Source organism: Microtus oregoni, unplaced genomic scaffold (assembly GCF_018167655.1).
Source record: "Microtus oregoni isolate MIOR12 unplaced genomic scaffold, Mior012 000005F_ref0000423, whole genome shotgun sequence".
NCBI classification, from domain to species: Eukaryota; Metazoa; Chordata; class Mammalia; order Rodentia; family Cricetidae; genus Microtus; species Microtus oregoni.
This window is the reverse complement of record NW_024543064.1, coordinates 8,460,886-8,484,406: the sequence shown is the minus strand read 5'-3', so window position 1 is coordinate 8,484,406 and position 23,521 is coordinate 8,460,886. Positions and strand designations below refer to the sequence as shown.

At 52.6% G+C, this 23,521-nt stretch overlaps 1 protein-coding gene across 2 annotated transcripts in view; it reads right to left on the bottom strand.

Annotated features, from left to right (window-relative positions):
- The window catches only part of LOC121448407 (protein dispatched homolog 3), a 46,476-nt gene that overhangs the window by 6,573 nt on the left and 16,382 nt on the right, over nucleotides 1-23,521 (bottom strand). Inside the window, exons 2-17 of one of the 2 annotated variants that reach the window (XM_041652412.1) lie at nucleotides 21,727-22,702; nucleotides 20,585-20,804; nucleotides 14,273-14,316; nucleotides 13,229-13,363; nucleotides 12,535-12,695; nucleotides 11,178-11,317; nucleotides 10,521-10,669; nucleotides 10,191-10,352; nucleotides 8,851-9,012; nucleotides 7,201-7,314; nucleotides 6,305-6,441; nucleotides 4,776-4,960; nucleotides 2,990-3,120; nucleotides 2,726-2,898; nucleotides 1,839-1,965; nucleotides 1,258-1,403 (exon numbers count right to left, since the gene is read on the bottom strand). In XM_041652412.1, coding sequence (XP_041508346.1) covers nucleotides 1,258-1,403; nucleotides 1,839-1,965; nucleotides 2,726-2,898; nucleotides 2,990-3,120; nucleotides 4,776-4,960; nucleotides 6,305-6,441; nucleotides 7,201-7,314; nucleotides 8,851-9,012; nucleotides 10,191-10,352; nucleotides 10,521-10,669; nucleotides 11,178-11,317; nucleotides 12,535-12,695; nucleotides 13,229-13,363; nucleotides 14,273-14,316; nucleotides 20,585-20,804; nucleotides 21,727-22,699 — 3,159 coding nt within the window. In that variant the 5' untranslated portion in view covers nucleotides 22,700-22,702. Of the gene's footprint in view, nucleotides 1-1,257; nucleotides 1,404-1,838; nucleotides 1,966-2,725; nucleotides 2,899-2,989; nucleotides 3,121-4,775; nucleotides 4,961-6,304; nucleotides 6,442-7,200; nucleotides 7,315-8,850; nucleotides 9,013-10,190; nucleotides 10,353-10,520; nucleotides 10,670-11,177; nucleotides 11,318-12,534; nucleotides 12,696-13,228; nucleotides 13,364-14,272; nucleotides 14,410-20,584; nucleotides 20,805-21,726; nucleotides 22,703-23,521 lie in introns of both variants that reach the window. The other variant, XM_041652410.1, reaches the window with a different exon arrangement.

Here is a 23,521-nt window from a genome sequence, read left to right as displayed (position 1 = left end):
ATAACCCTAACTAAAACAAACAACAACTGGGAAGATATTAAGCAAGTCTCAAAACATGGTGAGAGGACTCATTTAAGGGTGACAGATTAATTAATTTAGCCAAGGAAGTTCCAAGACAGCACAACATTGAGGCTGTGGCATAGTTAATGCTGCCCATTTTTAGCCAAATTTATGGTAAAAATGAGTATTCAAAAACAAAAGCAGAGTAGAAGGATTTGAAAAACATGGAGTCTTCTCACAAAGGTGATCAACTGAAAGCTGTAGGAGAAGGATTGTTTCATAGATTAGCACTATCAAGGAAGCCCAACCATTTTGAACTAGGACAATAGGGAGGAATTAGACTCTGGGGCATAAAAGTGATAGCTCGTTTGGAAGATTTCCCTTGGCAAAAACAGGACCACCCAGGGAAGTGCTTTTCTGAGTTCAGCCACCTGGGCACTTAGAGGCTACTGAAGCCATGGCCCAAGGGCGGCCATATACTGCTCAAGTTGGTGTCAGACCGTGGTATCATCCACACGTGCTGGTTTGCAGGTATGCAGGATGCAAGAGGCATAGATCATGGAGCCTCACAGGGGCTCACAGTTGAGCGCTTCCTTGAGTCTCAGAGGAGACTCTGAAAGCAAGACTTTTGAAAAACATCAGAACTGTTAAGAATAATTTTTTTTTTGAGACAAGGTTTCTTTGTGTAGCTTTGGTGACTGTCCTGGACTCTCTCTATAGACCAGGCTAGCCTCAAACTCACAGCTATTCTCCTGCCTCTGCTTCCCGAGTGCTGGGATTAAAGGCGTGTGCCACCAATGCCCAGTAGGGCTTTTTAACCCTGCTTTGTAGGCGGAGAATCAGAGGACAGAGAGAACTGGGGACCTGATCTACAATGTCATTGTCACCAGGATCAGGTAGAGGCTGGGACCCTGGTCTGCACAGGGAGGCAGCAGGACACCAGGGCGGCCAGGCCAGGTGATATGACGGTGTGCATGCGTGTGTACACTTATTCCTGTACCTCCCTTGGCGGAGCCGAGGGAACATAAAGATGACAGAGAGGCATCTCCTGGGCCCCCTTTCCTCCCACAGACAGTTAATCTATGTGGCAGAAAGGAAGAAGCTGTGTAGTCAGATGGGTAGTGCTTGCCACTGACAACTGCTAGCTGTGAGCCTCAGGCCAGAGCCGAGGTATTTTTCCCTGGTGGGGCAGAGAAACAGGAGTGTAGGGGGACATGCGTTCAAGACAAGCACACTGCGCAGCGCCCCCAGGCTCACCGACTCAAAGGCCATGGAGATCCACTGCACACGGCCCTCCTTGACACCCACCGCCCCGTGGGATAGCTGCCCTGGCAGCAGGTTGGGCTCAGGCAGCTCCTTACACTCGGGGTGCAGCATCTGCAGGAAGGAGGAGATGCTGTACCCTGTAGGAAGAAGCAAGAGGAGGTTGTGATGGGAAGAGTGGCCGGTACCACACATTACACCCTCACCTGCCTCTCAAGCTCCCAATGTGTCTGCAAACACTGGGCAGTGTCGTTGAGAGTCCTACAGCCCACACTTGCCGCTGAGGTGGAAAGTAACATTTTGGGCCACCTCAGCCAGGTAGTCTTTGGACCAGCAACTGAGCTTGCTCTCAGTTTTGGGAGAGCCCCCTCCCCCCGCTTGAGGTATTCCTATACATTACACTAGTACACATATCACACCTTAGGTGTGTGTGCCCATCCACTCGCAAGCCCGTGCATATCGGGGAAAATGTTTGTATGGAGTTGTGAGCGTTGTATAGGCATGCTCCAGCACAGACATCCAAACACTAGGCATGCGCTATCGCACCGTGTCATGTGAACCACGATCACACATACCTGAGGGCAAGCACTGGGCCCCGCCCGGCTTCACCAGCTCCGAGTTGCCCGCGATGGCCTTGCAGAGGCGACACAGGTGCCCGATTTCTTTGAAGAGGTCAAAGCTGCTGTCGTAGATGACGCTGCCCTTTCCCAAGGAGACACACCGGCCCGGGCACTCAGTGAGTTGTGGACTCAGTCCCAGGCTCCCCTTTCCCACTGTGGGCTCAGACCCTTCAGCCGCTCCCGTTAACTTTATTACCATGTCACCCCCTCATGTGGTACCCACTGTTCCCCTTGCTCTGCCCTTCTGGAGCCTCTGCTCCAGTAATAGCTCATCCCGCAGTCCCCTGCCCTTGTCTCTGTTCTTCCTCTCAACTGGACACAATGCTTTTCTCCTTTGCTTCCAGCCAGCTCTATCTTGCCTGCCTGTCCCCTCCTCGGTCTCCCACCCCTGCTCTGCACATGGACAGTGTCCATCTGTACTGGAAAGACAGAGCTCAACTTCTTCCTTTTGTTACAAGCATGTGCTGTCATGCCTGTGCCCAACCCAAACATGACCTCTAGTGACATTTTAAGTACACCTGCAAGGTCGTTCAATCACACATGTTCAGTGATGTCTACATACTTCACCCCGGAGGAGGACCAGAGGACAGGTTTCACATGTGACTCCTCTCATCTCTGTTCCCGCCCCTAAAGGGGCCATATAGCCAGCGTGGGTCCCCAAATGTACCCATATTCTTGAGTAATTCTCAGTCAGTTCTGCTCAGTCCTCCAGGGGAACAACGTCCCCTCAGGGCTGCCATGAGTGTATATGAAGGACTGGACAGGCAAGCCAGGCACACGTGCCAGTTTTCAAGGTTGCTGCTGCAGCCGGGCCCTCCTACACCCATCCAAAGTGGCCGTACCGGGTCCCCGATAACGTGGTTGTCCATCTGCTGGGTGCGGTTGATGCCAATGATGCCAAAGACCACGAAGACCATGGCCCCGGTATCCACCAGTGGCCGCACTGCTGGCTTCCCACAGCCTGTGTTCACACAAGGGTTGAAGCCAAAGGTGGCAGAGATGCGGGCCTTGGGCACTGCAGGGGGGAGTCAGAGCCAACACTGAGGGGAGGGCTCAGGCTTCTGAGGCCCCCCTCGGTCCCCCCAGGGATGTGCCCCGACAAGTACCTTTGTCACTAGGCACGAAGAAGAAGCCTTTGGTGGGCCCATCGGGGCTGGAGCTGAGCAGGCACCCAGGTGGTGCCACACACAGGCGCCCGTGGAAGGGGGGCTTGTGAGACTGGGCAAAGTACAGCTTCCTGTGGAGGCAGGGAGGCCAGGCTGAGTCGGGAAGGCCAAGAAAACTCAAAGGATGTGAGGTGAGGAGGCCTGGCTGGCCTAGGAAGTCCAGGAAAGGTCGGGGAAGACGAGGCAAGGAGACCATTTCAGGGGTCACAGAGGGTGGGAACCAAGCTGTGTTTCCCCTGGCACAGGAGCAGAGGGTGCCCAAGGACTGGGAATCTCATGGCTTGCTTTATCCCTGCCTTTGCCAAGACTAGCCTGGCTCTCAGTCTCCCACACTGGCACGGGTTGGGGAGGCACAAATGTCCAGCTTTGGAATAGCCCCCTCCAGAGTTCAGGAAGGACCTAGGGCCGGCTTTAGTGTCCCACCTCAGCAGCCTATAGACCCATTGAAACCCGAGGAGTCAAGGAGCCTTGAGTTTGCCGCTGGCTTCTAGTTTCTTCTAGAATGCTCATCCAGGGAGCTGCTAGGCTCCAGGCCACATCTGTGCATACAGAACAAGCCCAGTTCTGGGCTCAGCAGCAGTCAGTCCACCCTGAGACAAGGATGTTTGGCTGGAAAGGACCCCGCTAGAGCCACCTCAACACCCGCTGCCTCCTGATTTCACCTCTCTGCTCCAAATGAAGTCAACCTGTGGTGATGGGGGAGCTGAATGCCTGATGCCAGTTCCCAGTCAGACCACAGTGCCCAGGAAGCACACTTACTATAGGCCTGGCACTGAGATACCCTCCTGGAATGGGGCTGGGCTGTTCCCGAGTATGAATCCTAGTCTGCCAGCATGCAGCTGCCACTTGGTAGTCTCCTGTCTCCCAGAGAGGTGCTCGCTACCCCATCCTGTCTCCAGCATGCAGACACACAGCTCACATTTGGTGTTAGTGAAATGAATGCCTGAATACTTATGTCAAGACAGCCTTACCTGATAAATAAGGCTGTGTTCAGAACACAAGGGTATAAAGCTGGGGACATGACTGCCTTGGGGGCTTGAGACTCCATGTGGTGCAGAATGTAGCTCTCATTCAGCAAGAATTAGGTGCCTGCTGCATGCCGGGGGGTGGGGAGACTGAGTGTAAAGCAGAAACTGCACCAGATACAGTCTGCGCCATTCCCCAGCAGTGTAGGAGAGGGTGCAGGAAACCAGCTGCTTGCTTATTACAAGTGAGTGAGAACCTCGGACAGGAAGTGTGTCACACACTCATCTGGCCAGCGGAGACCTACTGAGTGCCAGACACCACACCAAGTGTGGGATGCACCAGAACAACCTCTCAGAGCGTCCGAAGGGCACCTTTCCTGGGGTGGGACAGGTCACCTGCCAGAAGAACATGCCTGCATGGAGAGTTTGGGGTGATGTGGGATGGGGCAGGGGCTCTGCTCAGGGACAGCCTCCCCCAGGGGGTGACATCAGGCTAGAAACTTGGATCTGGAGAAGTGAAGCTCAGAAGGACTTGAGCAGAATGTTCCAAGTACAGGAGACGGTGACCGCCAATGCCCTGAGGTGGATCCAAGAGATGGCCATGGTGACAGGAAAAGCAGAGCTGACAGGAACAGTGGCAGACTGGGCTTGGGGAATCGTGGGCCCATAATCTTTGCTAATATCTCCTTGCCTAGACTGAGAGAAGCGAAGAGAAGCAATGGTCTGGGTGGTGCACACAGGTCTATCTGCCTGGCTCTTACCGGGTATGCTGTTGCTCCTTGGTGGCCACGTAAAAGCTGAAGTCAAACTTCCAGCCCCGCTTGGCGTCGCAGGCCAAGGCCGTCACCATCCACTTGCGGGAGGGGCTCGCCGCCTGGAGCAGCCCTACTGTAGACATACAAGCGGTCAGCTTCTTGGTGAAGTCACCAAAAGGCGCTCTATACACCTAAGCAATGGGTTGACAGAGACAAGACACGTGACTCGGGGAGGCTGCCTGGGCCTGCCCGGCCTCAAGGTCTGTCCCCTCCCTCCTTGGCCTATCTCCCACCCTGTCCTGCTTCCCAGAGCTCAGAGGCCTAGGCTTGAACTTGAAAGCTGGGCAACCCTTCCTCTCTCCCTTTGCTCCCTTTCTCTCTGAACGTCACTTCTTTCCACCAAGAACTCACTGGGCTAGGCCTAATTGTCGACTTGACACAACCAAAAGTCATTTGGGAGGAGAGTCTAAATGAAGGACCCTCTGCACTGGGTTGGTCTGTGGGGGATGTCTCAATTAAGTTAACTGGTGCGGGAAGAGCCAGCTCGCTGCGGGCAGCACCATTCCCTAGAAAGGGGGTCCTGAACTGCATATGAATGGAGAAGCGGAGCTGAGTACAAGCAAGTGAGCATGCATGCATTTATTGCCCGCTGTTCTTGACTGGAGATTTGATGTGACTAGCTGAAGTTCTTGTCTTGATTTCCCCACAATGATAGACTGTAGCCTAGAATTGTCGACTGAAATAGACCCCACCATTCCTCCCCTAAGCTGCTTTGCATCAAGGCATCTTATCACAGCAAGAGAAACTAGGAAACTAGGTGTCTCCCTGGGACAGGTTCTGTGCCTGGATCTAAGGACTAAGCCTGGGCAGGATGGGCAAGGCCCTGCCCTCATGGACATGGCAGTGGGGATGCTGTCAGATTCCAGATGGGCCAGAGTCAGTCAGACAGGACCATCAGGTGAGAGAAGGGGCAGGGGAGAAGGGCATTCCGAGAAGGGAGGTCAGGCAGGGCCGTGGAGGGAGGGAGGGCATTTGTGGTGGACAAATCTGACCAAGTAGGTTCCTCTGTGCCAGACATCTGGACGGTGGGAAAGGGTAAAGGAACAAGGATGGTACTCCTGTTGAGGGAACACTGACTGTGGGCTTATCCTGGAAGGCTGTCTTCTGGGCAACCTCTTGGTTATAGGATAAATTATGGGCTGCCAGTGGGGACACTGAGTTCCATCTGTCTGGTGGCACACAACTCTTGTTCCCTGTCCATTAAACCCCGTTTCATAGATGAGGAGACAGAGGCTCAGAGAAACGGAATCACCTGCTCAACAACATGCAAGTTGCACATGCCAGAGCTAGGACTCAAACCAAGGTCTGCCTGGACGTAGGCCCCATAACACATCTGTCTGCTATGGACTGGACCTCATGTGCCTGGAGCAGCTCAACCCTCAAGGGCCCTGCTACCTGCCTACATGGCCAGTATCCACCAGCATGGCACCAATGGCCCCTCCTCAGTGCCTAACTCCCTGACAGCCGAGGCTCACCTGGAAGGATGGCACCTCTCCATCTCCAGGGGATACAGCTTGCCAGGGGGCTGGTAGGCTGGCATTGAGGGACAGCCTGTAGACAGCCGGACGTCCTTTGCTCTTCACTTTGGAGATGTACACAGTGCTCATGGACTCTGAGAAGAAGCAAGGGATGGAAGAGGAGTGGGCAGTGACCTTAACAGCTTCGGGATGGGACAGAAGTCCACCTTAGCCCTGTTGGTCGAGGAGCTGAGCACTGAGCTTGGGCTCCTCCTCAAGGATTGACACTGGCCCTTCTACCAGAAAGGGTTTGTGGGAATGATAGTGGGAGGTGAAGGTAATGGAATGAGATCGTGGTGGTGACGGTCATCGGGCAGGTGACAGTGATGGTGGAAGGTGGTAACAGTCAGAGAGTCACACAAATGATGTTGGAGACACCAGCAGTGAAGTAGGCTGGTGTTGCCATCCATGGGATACAGTGTCAAAGATGGGGCTAGGTCTGTAATGGCAATGGTGGGAACCACCGGTGACAATAAAAGTGGGTGACAGGGAAAGGATAAAGATAACCGTCCACTAGGGTCACTTCCCCTTGTCCCAGCACTTCTTCAGGAGACCCCTAAGAAATGAATCAAAGCTCTGGACACCCTTATACTGACTTTCAGAATGGCCTTGGTGACCAGGGCAGGCTCATGGAGGCTGCAGTTGGCAGAAGAGGCCTTGAGCTCTCCTTGAGTTCTGGGGGCTGTTGAGATGGCGGATGAGGACTCTGATTTTTCATATGTTGTCCCTTAAATGACCCAAGGACACAGGTTCTTGCTCCCATGGAGGGGGGGTCAGCTCTAGGTGTGATCTGTTCTCCAGGTGGAGTCAGACACGGGAGAACCAGGGTGCATCTACCCACCCACTCCACTCACCCTGCGCAGTGGCCTCAGGCCGGCTGGCCCAGGAAGCCCCAGAACCTCGCTTCTTCTTCTCCAGGGATGTCCTGACATTGTTCTGCAGGCTGTGGGGCTTCTCCTGGAACAGACCTGCCCCCACACACTGAGTCAGGGACATGGGGGTCCCTCTGGCCACGCCTGGTGGTCTAGGAGGACAGGCTAGGATCTGTGAAGGGCCCAGAGGCTGGGAGGAGTGGCTATCAGTGGTTTGAGGGAGAGTCAACAGAATCGAGGAAAACATCAAATGTTTATTTTGTCCCCATCTGGCGATGTCCCCACATGCCCACTCTGCGCCTCACTTTCCCAATTATCAGGGGAGGGTAAGGCTGGGCAATGGCCTGCCTTGTTGTAGCACAACAGACAAAATGTTGGTTTAAACTGAGAGAAATTTCACACATTAAAATATCAGCCCTCATAACCACCCAAGGTCAGGGTTATTAATCGCATCGGCAGAGGAGAAAGTCGTAGTTTTGGGGACCAGGGACAGCATAGGAAATGAGGGGAGTTTGGGAGAGGTCGTCCTTTGTAGATCCATAGCCCTCTTTGCTGCCACACAAAGAAGGGGGTGAGGTGGTTCTCCTTCAGATGGCTGCTCTGGCATCTGTCCAGCTGGGAAGTAGCAGGGGTCAGGCGGGGGGGTCCCTGGGAGTGTGTGTTGTGAACATAGAGAGCGGCTCTGAGACCCAGGGGCTGAGCTGGGGCTGACTATGGATGCAAGGCTCTGGGTACCTGTCTGCTCCAGTCTGCTATCATGCATTCGGCTCATGCCATGACCAAGGGGGAAGTCTGGGTTAATGGGAACAACGCCCTAACTAAGTGAAGGCAATTACAGCACTAGCAGCCGGGCTCCTCTCCTGAGCTGCAGCCACTTAGCTCAGTAAAGCATTCTCCCATTCTGGTTCTGCCTAGCAGGGCAGAGTGGTTTCACTTGCTCACCTTTGCCGCACCCCCCCCCCCTCCGTCTCCCTGTCCCAAGCAAGGGCCTTGACCTTGGAAGCCACTCTTCCCCCTCTTGCTCATCAACACCTACTGTGTCGTCCTCCTAGAGGTACCAAATCTCTCCTAAGACAGTGACTCTTGAGCCCCTCCATGGTTCCTCCAGAGATGGTGCCAGCCTCCTGCCCACCTCCAGCTGGTCCACTTACCCAGCTCCCCCCAGGACTCTGCTCCTCCCATCAACACACGGGCCAGTATTGGCTCCTGCAGCCACTCCTCTCGGGCTTGGCTCTGTTCTTCTCCCATCACCGCCACTGCCCGCAGCCTAGAGCCCTCTTTCCTTGCCCCTGCCCACCTGGCCTCACTGAGCTCCTTCCTCTCCTTCGGGCTAACCCACGCCTTCCCTCCACAGCTCTATTAGCTTGGTTGACTCTCATTCTTTAAGTCTCTGTTTAGACACCACCTTCGGGCAGCCCTCCAAGATATCCATGCCCACAGAGCACTCTCTCCTCCCTCCACAAAGGCTCCTCTCTGCTATTGGGACAGTTTGTCCCTGACTCAGCAGTGTGGACCCCCGAGCCTAGGATGTCTGTCCTTCCTGCTTACTGCATCTCTGCAATAGTTCATCTCTCAGGCCAACAGTGGGCTCAGACACCACAGGATGTGGGCTCAGCCGGTGGGGATCCTCACCTGAGCAGGTGATGCAGGAGATGCCCTCGGCACTCAGGTTGTACTTGAGGTCCAGCAGCACCTGGATGTTGGTGTCAGGCCGGAAGAGCAATGGGGCCCGGCTGGCAGGGCGGAGCCGACTGGCAAAGACCAAGGACAGGATGAGGATGGAGGCGAAGAGTCCTGTGAGGAAGACGCCGTGGAAGGTGGATGAGGCTTGCACTCCACCCTGGCGGAACCACTGTCAGTGTGGAGAATGGGCAGGGGGGAGTAGTCCCACCAGAGGCAGAGACAGCTATGGTGTTTGTGGAGTTGCTGGGCCAGGCTGTAAGGTACAAATTGACACTCATCCACAGGGCCAGTGTGGCACTTTGAATGTAATTGACCCCCCCATAATCTCATAGGGAGTGGCATGATTAGGAGGTGTGGTGTTGTTGGAGTGAGCATGGCCTTGTTGGAGGAAGTGTGTCACTGTGGAGGCAGGCTTTGAGGTCATATACACTCAAGATACTACCCAGTGTCTCAGACCACTTCCTGTTGCCTACAGATCAAGATGTAGAACACTCAGCTCCTTCTCCAGCAACATGTCTGCCTGCACGCCGCCATGTCCTGCCAGGACAATAATGGACTGAACCTCTGAAACTGTAAGCCACCCCAATGAAATGCTTTCCTTTATAAGAGTTGCTCCAGCCATGGTGTCTCTTCACAGCAACAGAAACCCTAGCGAAGACAGCCAGCTAGTGTCTCAGAGCATCTGACAGTCCCCGCGGACCTGGTACTTCCCCTTGACTGCAGCAGCTCTGATGAGCCACTGAAGAAGGCGAAGGCTCCTCATGCATACTGAGCACCTGGCATGCCCCACCTGTGCCAAGCTGAGACCTTTATAAACACATCACGCTCCTGAGAGCTGTCTTCCTAGACCCTTGAGACAGAACCCAGGCCCGGAACAGGCTTCTACCACCGAGTTATGCCCTACACCCTGGGCACCATTACCACCTGCATTTTCAGGACAAGAACTCAAGTGAGACTGCCTGGCACAGCCAAGGTCACGGTGGGCAGAACCGGGGTTCAAACTCAGCAGCCAGGCTAGTCTATTCCAGGGCCAAGCATGAGGACTTTGCTCTCTTGCCTGGCACAGGGCAGCCTGTGAGCTGTGGTGGAGGAGGCCCAGGGGCAGCCTATGCAGGAAGAGGAGGAGAAGGCAGAGAAGAGGTCCCACCCAGGTCTCTAGGTGCTACTCCATACCCAGTGTTTGTTACTTGTTTTGTTGTTGTTGTTTGGCTGGTTTTGGTGGGGGTGCGTCTACCCTCAGGCCACTGTAGCGGTGGAGCCAGAAGGCGGAAGGGAGTGTTCACACTTACCTACAATCACCCAGCGGCTCTTGACAGCTGCCCATAAGACCCAGTGGTGCAACAGCTCTTGCAGCTGGGCCAGGAGCTGGCCCCTGCTGCTCCCATCGGGGGTGGGTTGCAGACCCTCACGGGGCACAGATACCAGCGACACGTCACCCAGCTCTAGAGACACTGCCAGGCAGAGTGGTAGCCAGTCAAAGTCTGGGCCTCAACCTGCTCTGGCCCACACCTGCCTGGGGAAGGCCACACACCAGGTAAGGTCCCCACAGGCCATCTGGCCTGGCCCCCTTGGGACCCGCCTATCTTTGCACGTCCCTGGCCAGGCTGGCCAGCTCTCACCTGGCTCATCCTCCACATTCAGCAAGGGGATGTCATCATCCAGGTAGGGTAACGGGCCCTGGGCAGGGCCACCCCCAGCCCGCTCTGGAGCTGCAAACAGGTCCCCAGGGAAATGCAAGGAGCTCTTGCGGCCGCACTTCTGGTGGCAGCTATGGAGGGCAGTGGACAGGCATGAGGCTAGGAGTCACAGCACCCAGAGAGGATGGGGCAAGGCCAGGAAACTGCATGAGCCCAGACAGCACATGGCTGCTCCTGCCTCTCAGGAAAAGGCAGCCCCGACCACAAGAGCCAGCGCTGAGTTCTTCTGGGGCCATCGACCCTCAGCTGTCGCTCTTCCTTGGGGACACAAAGGGTCACGGCAGGTGAAAGAGCTGTTCTATGATACCCTATGCCTAGGTCAGATTCCACATTTCCATAAGAGGCAGAGTAAGAGGACACAGGTCCTTGGGCCCTTGAGGGGAATGGTGGCTAAAGATGGTCAGTCCATAAGGATGCCCACCTCCTGTCCACATGTGACCACAAACAGATGCTAGGCAACAGTTGTTCCCTCCCTGTCCCTACCTAGCCCAGGGCTGAGCACACAGAAGCCCAGAGGGTTTGGAAAGAGAGGGCTGGGTGCTGTGGCTACTCAGGGTGTGAAGGGTGCAGGCCACTCACCTGCTCTGGCACGAGCTCTCCAGGGGTGCCATGTAGAGGCTCCAGAGGCCCAGGGCCGCAGGCATGGTGAACAGGACAGCCAGCCAGCAGCAGGTCACAATGAGGGACATGAACAAGCCAAAGTCATGTACAGCTGGAATCTGCAACCAGGAGGCACGAGGACAGGATGATGGCTAGGCTTTGCTGTCTCTACAGCCGGAGACAACCCAAAGCTGGCTCTCTCCAGGATAAAGTAGGAACAGTTTGGCTGCGGGATGATAGCGCCAGGCCTGGAGGATGCCAGATTCTGGGGCTCTGCTGGACACTTCAGAGGAAGAGCGTGCTCCACCCGAGGGCAGAGACTCGGGTCTACCTGTAGCCAGCTGGGAACAGCACCTCGCCAGAGTAAACATCCCGAAGCGCTATTACCCAAGTCAAGACACATGCCCCCAATCCAAGCTGCCAGTTGTTGAGAAGGAAGGGAAGTTTGGTACCCAGCAATGAAAACAGGATACAGGATCCCCAGAAATCCGACAGGAACCTGCCTGGGGCCGTGGCGATTGGAGGAAACCCTCACCAATGAGCAGGTAGACCTGAAGTTTATAAAACCACCTTACCACCTGCTCTTCTCAGCTCCAGAATAACCCACTGAGGGACTGAGGCCCGGAGAGGTATATGTGAGCTACAGGGTCAGGTCACAGAGTCTCTCAAGATGTGTTCGTAGGTACACAAGACCCACTCAGGAATATGGAAGTGGGAGCGGCGCCGGGAGAGGGGGGAGAGGAGGAGAGAGAGGGAGGGGGACAGACAGACAGACCAACTGTATGAGGGATGAAAATGGGGCATGAGGTGCCAGGGAAAGAGCTCAGGCCAGGGGCGAGGAGACTGTAGAGGAGTTGCCATTTACCAGCTGTGTGACCATGAGTCACTTTACCTTTCTGAGCCCCAAGTTTCTGTGCTAGGAAGAAAAGAGACGGTGACTATACTTTTTTTTTCTCTCCAAAAACCCAAATTGTTCTCAGTTACACCTGTGTCTAAGGAATAGAGTTTCCCTGGGGTTGATTGCAATCCCTTTTTCATCTTTTTTTTAATTTATTTATTGACTATACTTTTATCTTGGGTTGTAAAAATCACATGAAAAGAGCTTCAGAACCTGCCGGGTTCCCCAGGGCCACGGCGGGGTACCTATTTGCGAGCACCAATAACTAACGGTATGATTGTAATCACCCCACTTGTTGGTTTTGGAATGGGTGGTTAATCACAGAGATGGACTTCGGGGTCACAGCAAGGGTCCTGAGATGAAGGTGCTGGGGTCAGGAGCCAGCCATGTGTGGGCAGATGAGAAGCCAGGACAGGGACCTTGGAGCAGGCTTCCCACCTGGGAGAAGACGTTGGCTGCGTAGGCAGCGGCCGTGGTCAGCGAGGTGAAGAAGGTGGCCTTGCCTGCTGTTTGGATGGTGTGGATCATCCTCAGCTGGGGGTCCTCCAGGTGGGTGGCCTGGCGGTAGGTGTTGATGAACACGAAAACATCATCCACACCTGTAGGAGGGAGGCCCGGCCGGCCGGAGGGCAGCTCAGCTCAGGCCCTACTGCTGTGTCCCTGAGGCCAGGTGTGGGACGGTCTGGCAGAGCGCTGGCTTAAGGAGGGCTATCTGGCTACAGTCAAGCCCCACCAGCCAGTCTCCTTGGCCCCACCCACTATGGCCAAGCCCCACCTACCAGACTCCTTGGCCTCACCCAGTGTCTCCAAGCCCCACCCACTGTGGCCAAGCCCCACCCACCAGACTCATTGGCCTCACCCAGTGTCTCTAAGATCCACCCACTGTGGCCTAGCATCACCTACCATGCTCCTTGACTCCACTCAAGTCTCCAAGATCTACCCACAAAGTCTGAAGCACCACCTGTGCCAGACTCCTTGGCCACACTCACTGAATTCAAGCCCCATCCATCATGCTTTTTGGCCCCACCCAGCCCTCTTCCAAAGTTGAGCTGTGGTTTCCACCACCTTCGTCACCAGCCAGGATACCTTCTTGGGGAATCGGGAGTCCTGTGCCGCGGCGGGGAAAACTCACCAATGCCCACGATCACAAAGGCGGCCACTCCATTGAGGATGCCAAGGTACTGGATGCCAAAGACCACGTGGTAGAGGAAGAGGGCCACCAGGCAGCTGAGACCGATGCTGGCAATCCCGAAGAAGGATAGGAACACTGGGCAGTGGAGGAGCAGAAGGGCCATGGCAGGGCCCTCATAGAACACAGGCTCCCTTCAGTAACCCTGACCTCAGCCCCTCATCTTGGCCCCCCTGCACCACTCTGTCTGTTCCCAGCCAGGTGGAGGGACAATTGGCAGAATTTGAAGCCCTTCATTTCTACAGAAGGCCTGTGTGGCAGATGGGACCTCTTATAGACAACCTCACAGACAAGGAGAGAATTGTGAGTGTTTTATACTGTGTGTCACCTGAACACACAGTATAAAACCTATGTCCGGTTCACCACTGGATCTGGAGGTGTCAGAACATCGGGCATACAGCTAGTGCTCAGTTAATATTTGCTGCATGGATGATTGCGTGCCTTGTCCAGTTTTCTTTTTTTTTTTTTTATATTTATTTATTAGGTATACAATATTCTGTCTGTGTGTATATGTGCAGGCCAGAGAGGGCACCAGACCTCATTACAGATGGTTGTGAGCCACCATGTGGTTGCTGGGAATTGAACTCAGGACCTTTGGAAGAGCAGGCAATGCTCTTAACCACTGAGCCATCTCTCCAGCCCCCCCTTGTCCAGTTTTCTATCTCTGCTCACTTGGGCAAGAGCACACACCTACTGTATACAAGCAGCTATTAGAGGCAGCTGGTGCAGGTGAGGAGGTGGCAGCAGTGGGGAGGAAGGTTACGGGCTAAAGGGAAGCTGATGTGGTACATAGAGCAGGCTCTTGAGTAATCCATAACAGTCTAAAAATATCCCAGATGCCCCTACACAAAGTTGTGATGTCTGAGCGTCATCCGGCCCAGCACGGACAAAGCCAGATTCGAGGCTATCCTGGAACGCTTGAGCAGGCTGGCGCGTGCTGCGGGGAGAGAAGACGCTGGCTCACATGAGCCTTCCGAGATGCCGTACCTGAGCAGGAGGTGAGGATGTAGACCAGGGCTGCGATGCAGCTGCTGCTGATGAAGGCAAGGAGCATGTCGTTATTGAAGGTCCTGCGCACCTCGTAGTCAAAGAGGTCTGTGCCCCCATAGAGGACCTGGACTTTGCTGGTGGAGGGAGGCCGTGGAGAAAGGAAATACAAGAGAGAGACTGAAGATGACTGTGGACACTTGAGAGCCGGAGCTGTGCCCTTCATCCGTGGATCTTTACCTTGACTGCTCGTTAAAATCACTTGAGCTTCCAAAAGTCTTAATATCTAGGCCTGATGCCAAGCAAATTAAATCTTAATTTCTTGGGTGGAGCTGAACCAAGTGTTTGTCCCTTCCCCCAAATCTCCCAGGTGATGCGTACATTGCATCAATCTCAGCCGAGGTTGAGAGCCACCATTCTACACCAATAATAATCAGTGACAACCAACCCCCATGTCACCTTCAGTTCTCAACGGTTCACAGCAGAATCTAAAGGCAATCAAACCGGCTCCAGATAATCCCATTTTACACCGCTGTTCATTGTGTGCACACTACAAGTTACTTACCGCAAGAGAGCCTACCAGGATGATCAAGCTGCTTTCTCTCGTGTGAATGTGGATGTGGTATGTTCATGCCTGCTCATATGCGTGAGTGCACATGTGTGCACATGCACTTGTGTCTGTGTGGGTGTGGAAGCCCAACGTTGATGTAGAAAGTCTTCCTTGATGGCTCTCTCTGCCATATTCATTTTCAAGTGAACCCAGAGTCCTCTGGCACTACTAGTCTGGCTAGCCAGCTCGCTCTGGGGCTCCATCTCCACTTTACAAGGTTTAGAATTACAGGTGGACTGCGACAGTCACCTGGCGTTTATGTGGCTTCCAGAGAGCCTGTGGATCTGGGGCAGGTGCCTGGTCCTCACAGTCAGGCAACAAACACTTAGCCACTGAGCAATCTCCCCAACTACAAACTGTATTTATTTTTAGTTTCGTCAGACAGAGCCCCACTATGTATCCCTGGCTGGCTAGAAGGTTCTATTATACCAGGCTATACTTGAACTACGGTAGTCTATCTGGCCCTGACTCGTGAATACTGACATTAAAGGTACACCACCATACCCAGCCCTCTCCAAACTGTATTTTTAAGATTTATTTTTTTTATTTTATTTGTGTGTGTGTTTCCTTGTGTGTGCCATGGATGTGTGGGTACCCACAGAGGCTCATGGAAGGCTTCAGATCCCCTGAAAATGGAATTACAGGTGGCTGTGAGCCACCTGGTGTGCGTTCTGGGACCTGAACCCGGATCCTCTGGAAGAGTACTGTATGCCCTCAGCCACCGAGCAACCTCTCCGGCACCCAAGCTGCTTTAAGAGGCAAGCAAGAGTGACACTTTCAGCAGTGCTGGAGCGACGGCTTGACATCTGGACCGGCCTTACCACCGCAACCACAGACATATGAAGAAAAGGGCTGGAGAGGAGGCTGAGTGGTTACAGCATGTGTGTTCTTACAGAGAACCTGGGTGTGATCCCGGGTACCCATATGGTGGCTCACAACCGTCCATAACCTAGTTACAGGGGGTCCGACAAGCACTCACGTGGTGCACTTATATGCACGGAGGTAAAACATTCACATACATAAAAAATAAAAATAAATCAATCTAAAAAACTTTTAAAATATGAGAAAACATGAAATCGGACTCTGGACACCAGACCACAGAGGACCGTGATCCTCTGAGATAAGAGATAAAGTAGGTGCTATGGCTCCGGGGCAGGCGCCTGGACAGGGCTGTGGATTCTGGGCAGGCGCCTGGACAGGGCTGTGGATCCCGGGCAGGCGCCTGGACAGGGCTGTGGATTCCGGGCAGGCGCCTGGACAGGGCTGTGGATCTGGGGCAGGTGCCTGGACAGGGCTGTGGATTCCGGGCAGGCGCCTTGACAGGGCTGTGGATCCCGGGCAGGCGCCTGGACAGGGCTGTGGATTCCGGGCAGGCGCCTGGACAGGGCTGTGGATCTGGGGCAGGCGCCTGGACAGGGCTGTGGATTCTGGGTAGGCGCCTGGACAGGGCTGTGGATCTGGGGCAGGTGCCTGGACAGGGCTGTGGATTCTGGGCAGGCGCCTGGACAGGGCTGTGGATCCCGGGCAGGCGCCTGGACAGGGCTGTGGATTCTGGGCAGGAGCCTGGACAGGGCTGTGGATCCCGGGCAGGTGCCTGGACAGGGCTGTGGATCCCGGGCAGGTGCCTGGACAGGGCTGTGGATCTGGGGCAGGCGCCTGGACAGGGCTGTGGATCTGAGGCAGGCGCCTAGACAGCGCTGTGGATCTGGGGCAGGCGCCTGGACAGGGCTGTGGATTCTGGGCAGGCGCCTGGACAGGGCTGTGGATCCTGGGCAGGAACCTGGACAGCGCTGTGGATCCCGGGCAGGTGCATGACAGCGCTGCTGTACCCAGGAGAGCCTCGCGCATCAGTTACTAGATTCTCCAGTCACTGGCAAATTCCTTAAACTTGATGAAAACGGTGAGCCTGTCGATCCAAGAAGCTGAACCATGAGCTCCAAAGACCAAGCAAGTACATGGACAATAGGGTGCATCACCTGTGAGCTGCTCGGATACTCTCACAAGAGAGAAAAAATGACAGAGGGAAAAGAGATGTCGCATACCGCAGAGCAAAGAGAAGAGTGACAGCAGACGTCTGGTAAGAAATGAAAGTCAGAACACGGCAGCCTCCCCAGACACTCAGGGGAAACCCAACCCAGAATTCTATACCCAGCAAAAATACATTTCAAAAGCAAAGGCAAAATCAAAACTCTGTCCACCATACAAGCCAGAAATTGCCTCTGGTATGCTCACATACTGAAGATGCTGAGGGCGCCCCTCAGGCCGAAGGAAGATGAGAGCGTGCAGGAAGGAGGATCTGCAGGAAGGATAAAATGCACTAGAGATGAAAATGCCACGAGCAAGAAATGCAACGTTTCCGCTTATCTCTACAAAAGACAACTGGCCACTTAAAAATAATAAGGTTGTGTGGGGTTCCTAACAAACAGAATGTGGACCACAGTAGTGTGGAGGCCACAGGAAACCCAGAAGGCTATAACTGTGTGCTATGCTACCATCTCAAAGATACACCGTGATACTTAAGGAGGTACCCTATAAATCCTAAAGTAGCCACTGAGAGTTATGGCTAAAAAATAGGATTAAAATAAAAGCATAAGAAATAATTCACCCTAACGAAATAAAAGAATTCCTCATTCCATCTGTTCAGCACCAGGGTCTGACGGTGTCAGCAAGCAAACGAGGAATGAAATGTATCTGTGCTGGAAAAGAAAATGTAGATCTGTCTTCATCAGTATAATATATGCTTATCTGTGTGGAAAATGGAACGGAACCTAAAAAACAAAGCAGCAACAACAGAAAACCCTAAGTTTGACAAGGTCGTAGAACACAAAGGCCATTATAAATTTAAGTTATAAATTAACAGCTGGAGAGTAAATTTTAAAATTATATTATTGTAGGAGCAAGAAAATGGAAACTTCTTAGAGATAAAATGAAAAATGACACTAGATGTACCATGTTCATAGTTCCAAAGATGCAGTATTTTAAGGTGTCAATCACATTCAAGAGTCCAGCAGACTTTTCTGTCTCCTGGTACTTGGGACTGAACCCAGGGCAACCATGTTGGAGAACTCCGGAAGTCTCGTAAGTTAAACATAGGCCCACCATGATTGCTCGGTCATTTTGCTCTGAGGCATTTCTCTAAGGCAAAAAGTATTTGTCCCTACAAAAATGTATACACCAACACTCATGGGAGCTTTATCTGTAACGGTTCAACCTGGAAGCAACACAAACACTCACTCGCCAATGTGTGAAGAGATGAACAAAATATGACCTCCATACAATGGAGTACCATTCCGTGTTCAACAATAAACTGTTGAAATATGGTAAAAACATGGGCACAATTCAAACTGGCTAGAAGGAATGAATGCGTTCCATCAAAAGAGAATATAAGATACCATGTATACAAAATTCTAGAAAAGGGATGTCTATGCATGCTGGTAGAAAGCAGAAAGAGTGGGCTGGAGATGTGGCTCAGCAGTTAAGAGCACGGTCTGCTCTGGCAGGGTTCAAATCTCAGTACCTGCCTGACAGCTGGCCCATGTCTGTAATTTCAGTTCCAGGGAGACAGATGCCCTCTTCTGGCCTCTTAGAGCATTGCACGCATGTGGTGCATCTAAATACATGCAGACAAACGCATAAAATTGAACAAAACAAAAATGGAAATTGATTGCTAGGGCTGGGGCTGGGAAGCAGCTTGGAAGCAGGGTGGAGGATGAGACAGTTGTCAGTGGACATAAGAAAATGTGCTGGGAAATTCACGATCTTGACACTGGATGTATTAGGATTGAAATGTAAGTATATACAGTTGGTCACGTACCAATTATAACTCAACAATCTTTTTTTATTTCCTTAGCCTCATATATAATAGCCAAGAAGAAAATATCTCTGACTTTCTTACTTTGATGAATTAGATAGATCATTTTTCTTTGAGTAAAAAAAGCTGAAAGTTAAATGAATCATTTGCTGTGTATACATACATTTATACTTCCTTTACGGAGTGTCTTATGGGGAAGGGAGCCGGAGAGATGACTCCGTGGTTAAGAGCACTGGCAGCGCCTGCGGAGGACCTGGGTTCAGATTCTAGCACTCACATGGGGGCTCAACACACACATGATACACATGAATGCACACAGGGAAAACACACACATTTAAAAAACAGACAGATCAACCTAAATGCCCTTCGACCCAAGAATGGATAAGGAAAATGTGGTACATTTACACAATGGAGTACTGCACAGCAGAAAAAAATAATGACATCTTGAATTTTCCTGGCAAATGGATGGAGCTAGAAAACATCATTTTGAGTGAGGTAACCCAGACCCAGAAAGACAATTATCACATATACTCACTCATAAGTGATTTTTAAACATAAAGCAAAAAAAAACCAGTCTACAAATTACAATCCCAGAGAATCTAGACAACAATGAGGATACTAAGAGAGACATACATAGATCTAATCTACATGGGAAGTAGAAAAAGACAAGATCTCCTGAGTAAATTGGGAGCATGGGGACCTTGGGGGAGGGTTGAGGGGAGGGAAGAGGCAGGGAGGGGAGCAGAGAAAAATGTAGAGCTCAATAAAAATAAATTAAAAAAATAAAAGGAGAGGAAAAACAGTCATTTTAAGAAAGCAGCAATGCCGGGCAGTGGTGGCACACGCCTTTAATCCCAGCACTCAGGAGGCAGAGGCAGGCGGATCTCTGTGAGTTTGAGGCCAGCCTGGTGTAGAAGAGCTAGTTCCAGAACAGGAACTAAAAGCTATGGAGAAACCCTGTCTCGAAAATCCAAAAAAAAGAAAGAAAAGAAAGCAGCAATGGACAGACAAGATGGCTTGGTGGGTAAGGGAGCTCCGTGGGTGGTTCTGGAACCCACCTAAGTGGAAGGAGAGAACAAATTCCTACAAGCTGTCTTCTGGCTTCCACATGCACACAGGGGCATGCATGTGCCCTCACATGTTCACATACACATAATGAACAAGCCTAATAAAAATTCTCAATAAACTACAGGAGCAACAAGAAAGAGTTGCGGCTGACTTCTCTACTGAAAACGACGGCAGCCGCGAGACAATGGAGCGGCGTCTTTAAAACAGAGAACAAACACAGCTGCCAATTTGGGACATGGCACAAGTGAAGTCGATTAGAGAAATGAACGTAAAATAAAAGTGCTTTCCAGGCAAACAAAACAGAAGTCACCATCAGCAAATCTGCACTCAGAGAATAGTAAAAAAGAATTCTTCAGACACAGAGAAAGTGGTCCCAGAGGGAAGCATGAAACCGTAGAAAGTAATGAGGAGCAACAGGAAAGGTAAACACGAAGATAAACAGAAGTGAGCCGGTTCTGCAAGACAGAATGGGCTGGGGGGCTTTAAGTGTATGTACAATTAAAACGCGCACAACAAAACCACAGGAGGATGAAGACAGTAAACGCCACGCACTGTTCTCAGTCGCTGGTGTTACCAACGAGGCCAGAAAAGCGATGCTTCGTGTAACTACGCCTTAAGTCAAGGTGTGTTTTCCTCCCAAGTCACCAATAATTCAACAAGAAAAAAGATTCTGTGAATCTGAAAGAAGGCATTAAAATTAAATCCTCAGGGCCTGGCTCTCACTTCCTGCTAGGAAGTGCCAGGGCAAGGCCTTGAACTTAACAGCCGAACATTTCAGCAGAGGTAGGTGATACCCACACACAGGCGTCACCGGACTTCCTACCTCGTAGACTGCTTGGCTAGCATGGCCACGTAGGTGACCACGAAACTCTGAAACTTGGCCCTCTGTTCCTCCCAGCGATCATCTACTGAGTAGTAGTTGGGGAGCGGGGCTCCAAACAGGATCTCGCTGCGCAGGAGGGAGCTCTTCAGATTATCCACCGAGAGGCCTTCATCTACGTACCAGTAGAACTCGGGGTGAGTCATGGCCAGCTCTAGGGAGCCTGCAGGGGACAGGGAAATCCAAAGAGCTCAGTGCACAGCTCCCACCAGCAGCCCTCCTTCCACTACAACATCTGACACAGAATCTACAGCTTCCTAAGGATGAGCCTCCTTTGCCTGAGCAGGCAGTTCCCACTAAGCAAATTACGCTTTGATTCCAATTTGAACCCCACCTGATTCCAAAGCTCAGTCTATAATCCTGTTAAATCCCTATACTGCCTGTACCCTCCCTCCATCCCAGACCCTACTCTCTAAAGCCCCACCCCCAGGATACTCTAAACCTTATGTCTCATATTTCTCTGTGTCCTGGCTAGTGTTTTGTTTTGTCTTGCGGTTTGACACAAGCTAATGTTATCTGGGAAGCTAGGAAGAAGAACCTTAACTTGGAAAACTGGTCCATCAGATTGTAGGCAAGTCTGTGGGAACATTTTCTTGATTGTTAATTGACAGAAGAGGGCACTATTCTTGGGCAGGTGGTCCTAGGGTGTTTAAGAAAGAAAACGGAGCAAGCAAGCCAGTAAGCAGCGGTCTTCCACGACCTCTGCTTCAGTTCCGGCCTCTAGGTTCCTGCCTTGAGTTCCTGCCCTGCCTTCCTTCGATGATATATCATGATGTCGAAGTGCAAGAAGAAATAAACTCTTTGCTCTCTAAATTACTTTTAATTACAGTGTTTTTATCACAACAATAGAAACCTAACTTCCTTCCAGGCCCTCTCTAACCAACCCCACCCCCAAGTGTCTCTTCATGCTTTCTCTCTGTCTGGACTCAACCAAAGTCCCAAAGTCCCATAGTCCCAGTGGCATCCTATTCTGTTGCTTTCTCTCCCTCTTCCTGTCCAATCCCAGCTGCACACCCCACTGATGTCACGCCCCCTGGCCACGCCCCAGCTCTGCGAAGTCCTTTGCCATCAGTGCACCTGCTCACCCCGGATATCCGCCAGGTCCTGGCCCATGCCGTCGTAATAGATCTTGCCGCCCCTCTCGGTGGGAAAGAAGTAAGTCATGAGTGAGCTGGGCGGGGAGCAGTAGGAATAGGAGCCGAGAGGTAGGTCCTTGAGTACCTCGTGCGGCTTCCAGCAGAACTCCCGGAAGCCTGGGTGGTCCATGATCTTTCGTTCGATCTCGTGGATCGTGACCAGGCGCTCGCTCGTGAAAATGTTGCGCTCCGCGTCTCCCCGCGCCAGGAAGATGAGCTCGATGCGCCAGTGTGCGTGGGTCTGGGTGTTGGCGCTCACATAGGTGCGCGAGTAATCCCAACGCGAGGTGCCCCGACGGGATCGGCTCTGATTGGCTACCTGGTCCCCCTGGGGCGGAGCCTGGCGTCGATGTCGCTCACTCGGACTGGCTGTTGCTCTCTGAGTGGCAGGGGATACCCTCGAAGCTGAGCGAGGGGTCCGGGATGCAGGTCGCGAATGATTCCCCAGGTGCAGCTGCTGCAGTTGCTCTGTGATGAGGCGCTGCAGCGTTTCGGAAGTGAAGTCCGCCAAGTCCCGCCTGTTGCGCCCCCAAGATCCAAACTGGGATTTGAGGGCCAAGGCCAGAGCGTCAAAGCGCTGCGACGCCTCATGGTTGCGGATTTCGAAGGCATTGTAGGAGATGTCGATGTCCAAAGGCGGGTAGTAGAGAAACATGAAGGCAGACAGCACCATGGGGATGCTGCAACCGAGGAACAGCACCAGACCTGCGCAGCATGGGTTGGTGAAGGCCCAGCCCAGGGTGCTCCAGAACCCTGAGGCTGGGGGCCTGGAAGGCAGCGTCCAGCGTCTCCAGCAGCCCTGTGCTCCGGAGGGCAGCCGTGCCCCAGAGACACCTCTATAGGCCTCACCCGAGGTCTCCTCCTCCTGCTGTTCCTCGTCTAGCCACACATCCTGCAGCAGGGGGTCATCCTCCGAGTCCATAGCCTAAGGGAAAAGGATGGGTCAACAGCCTTGAGAAGGGAGGCTTCGCCCAGCCTGAGTACCACAAGCAGATACCAGTTCCGCCATGGGATCGAATCACGTGCTCACTATAGTCTAAGGAACCCAAGCATATGTGCACCTACCAGGAAAAACACGGCCCGTCGTCCCTCCCTGCCCCCCCCCCCCCCCCCCCGGCAAATTGGTCTTGGATTTCAAGACGGGGAGGGGGTTGCTGGGGCTGGAGATAGGGTTCAGTGGTTAAGAGCACTGACTGCTCTTGCAGAGGACCCAGGTTCAGTTCACATCACACACACACACACACACACACACACACACACACACGGCATCTCACAACGGTCTGTACCTCCGGTTGCAGCAGATCAGACTCTAAGGGGCACCAGGCACACATGTGTGCACACGCATACATGCAGACAAAATAGCCATATGCATAATAATAAAGAAGAAAAGGAGACTCATAAGCCAATTGCAACAGAAAAAAAATTCTTCTTGTGTGTAAAAGCCAGCCAAGACTTCTGGCTATACGTGATTATGTGATTTTTCAATCTTTGCTGCGTTCTCTGTCCAACTCCAGAACTCAAGGCCAGTGTAAGAAGTGGTTCCATAGCAACTGTGTCTGTATAATGAGCAACTAACTGTAAAGCACCTTCAGGAGTCTGTCAGGGTAGAGGGAGAGAAAATGATCTCTGGAGTCAGACAGGTCCGGGTTTGGGTCCTGCAAGACTTGCAGCCACCCTGAATTTCAGAGTTACCCTCTATAAACATTCCTGTCTCAAAGGAGTGCGGGGTCAGAGGTGGAAGTAC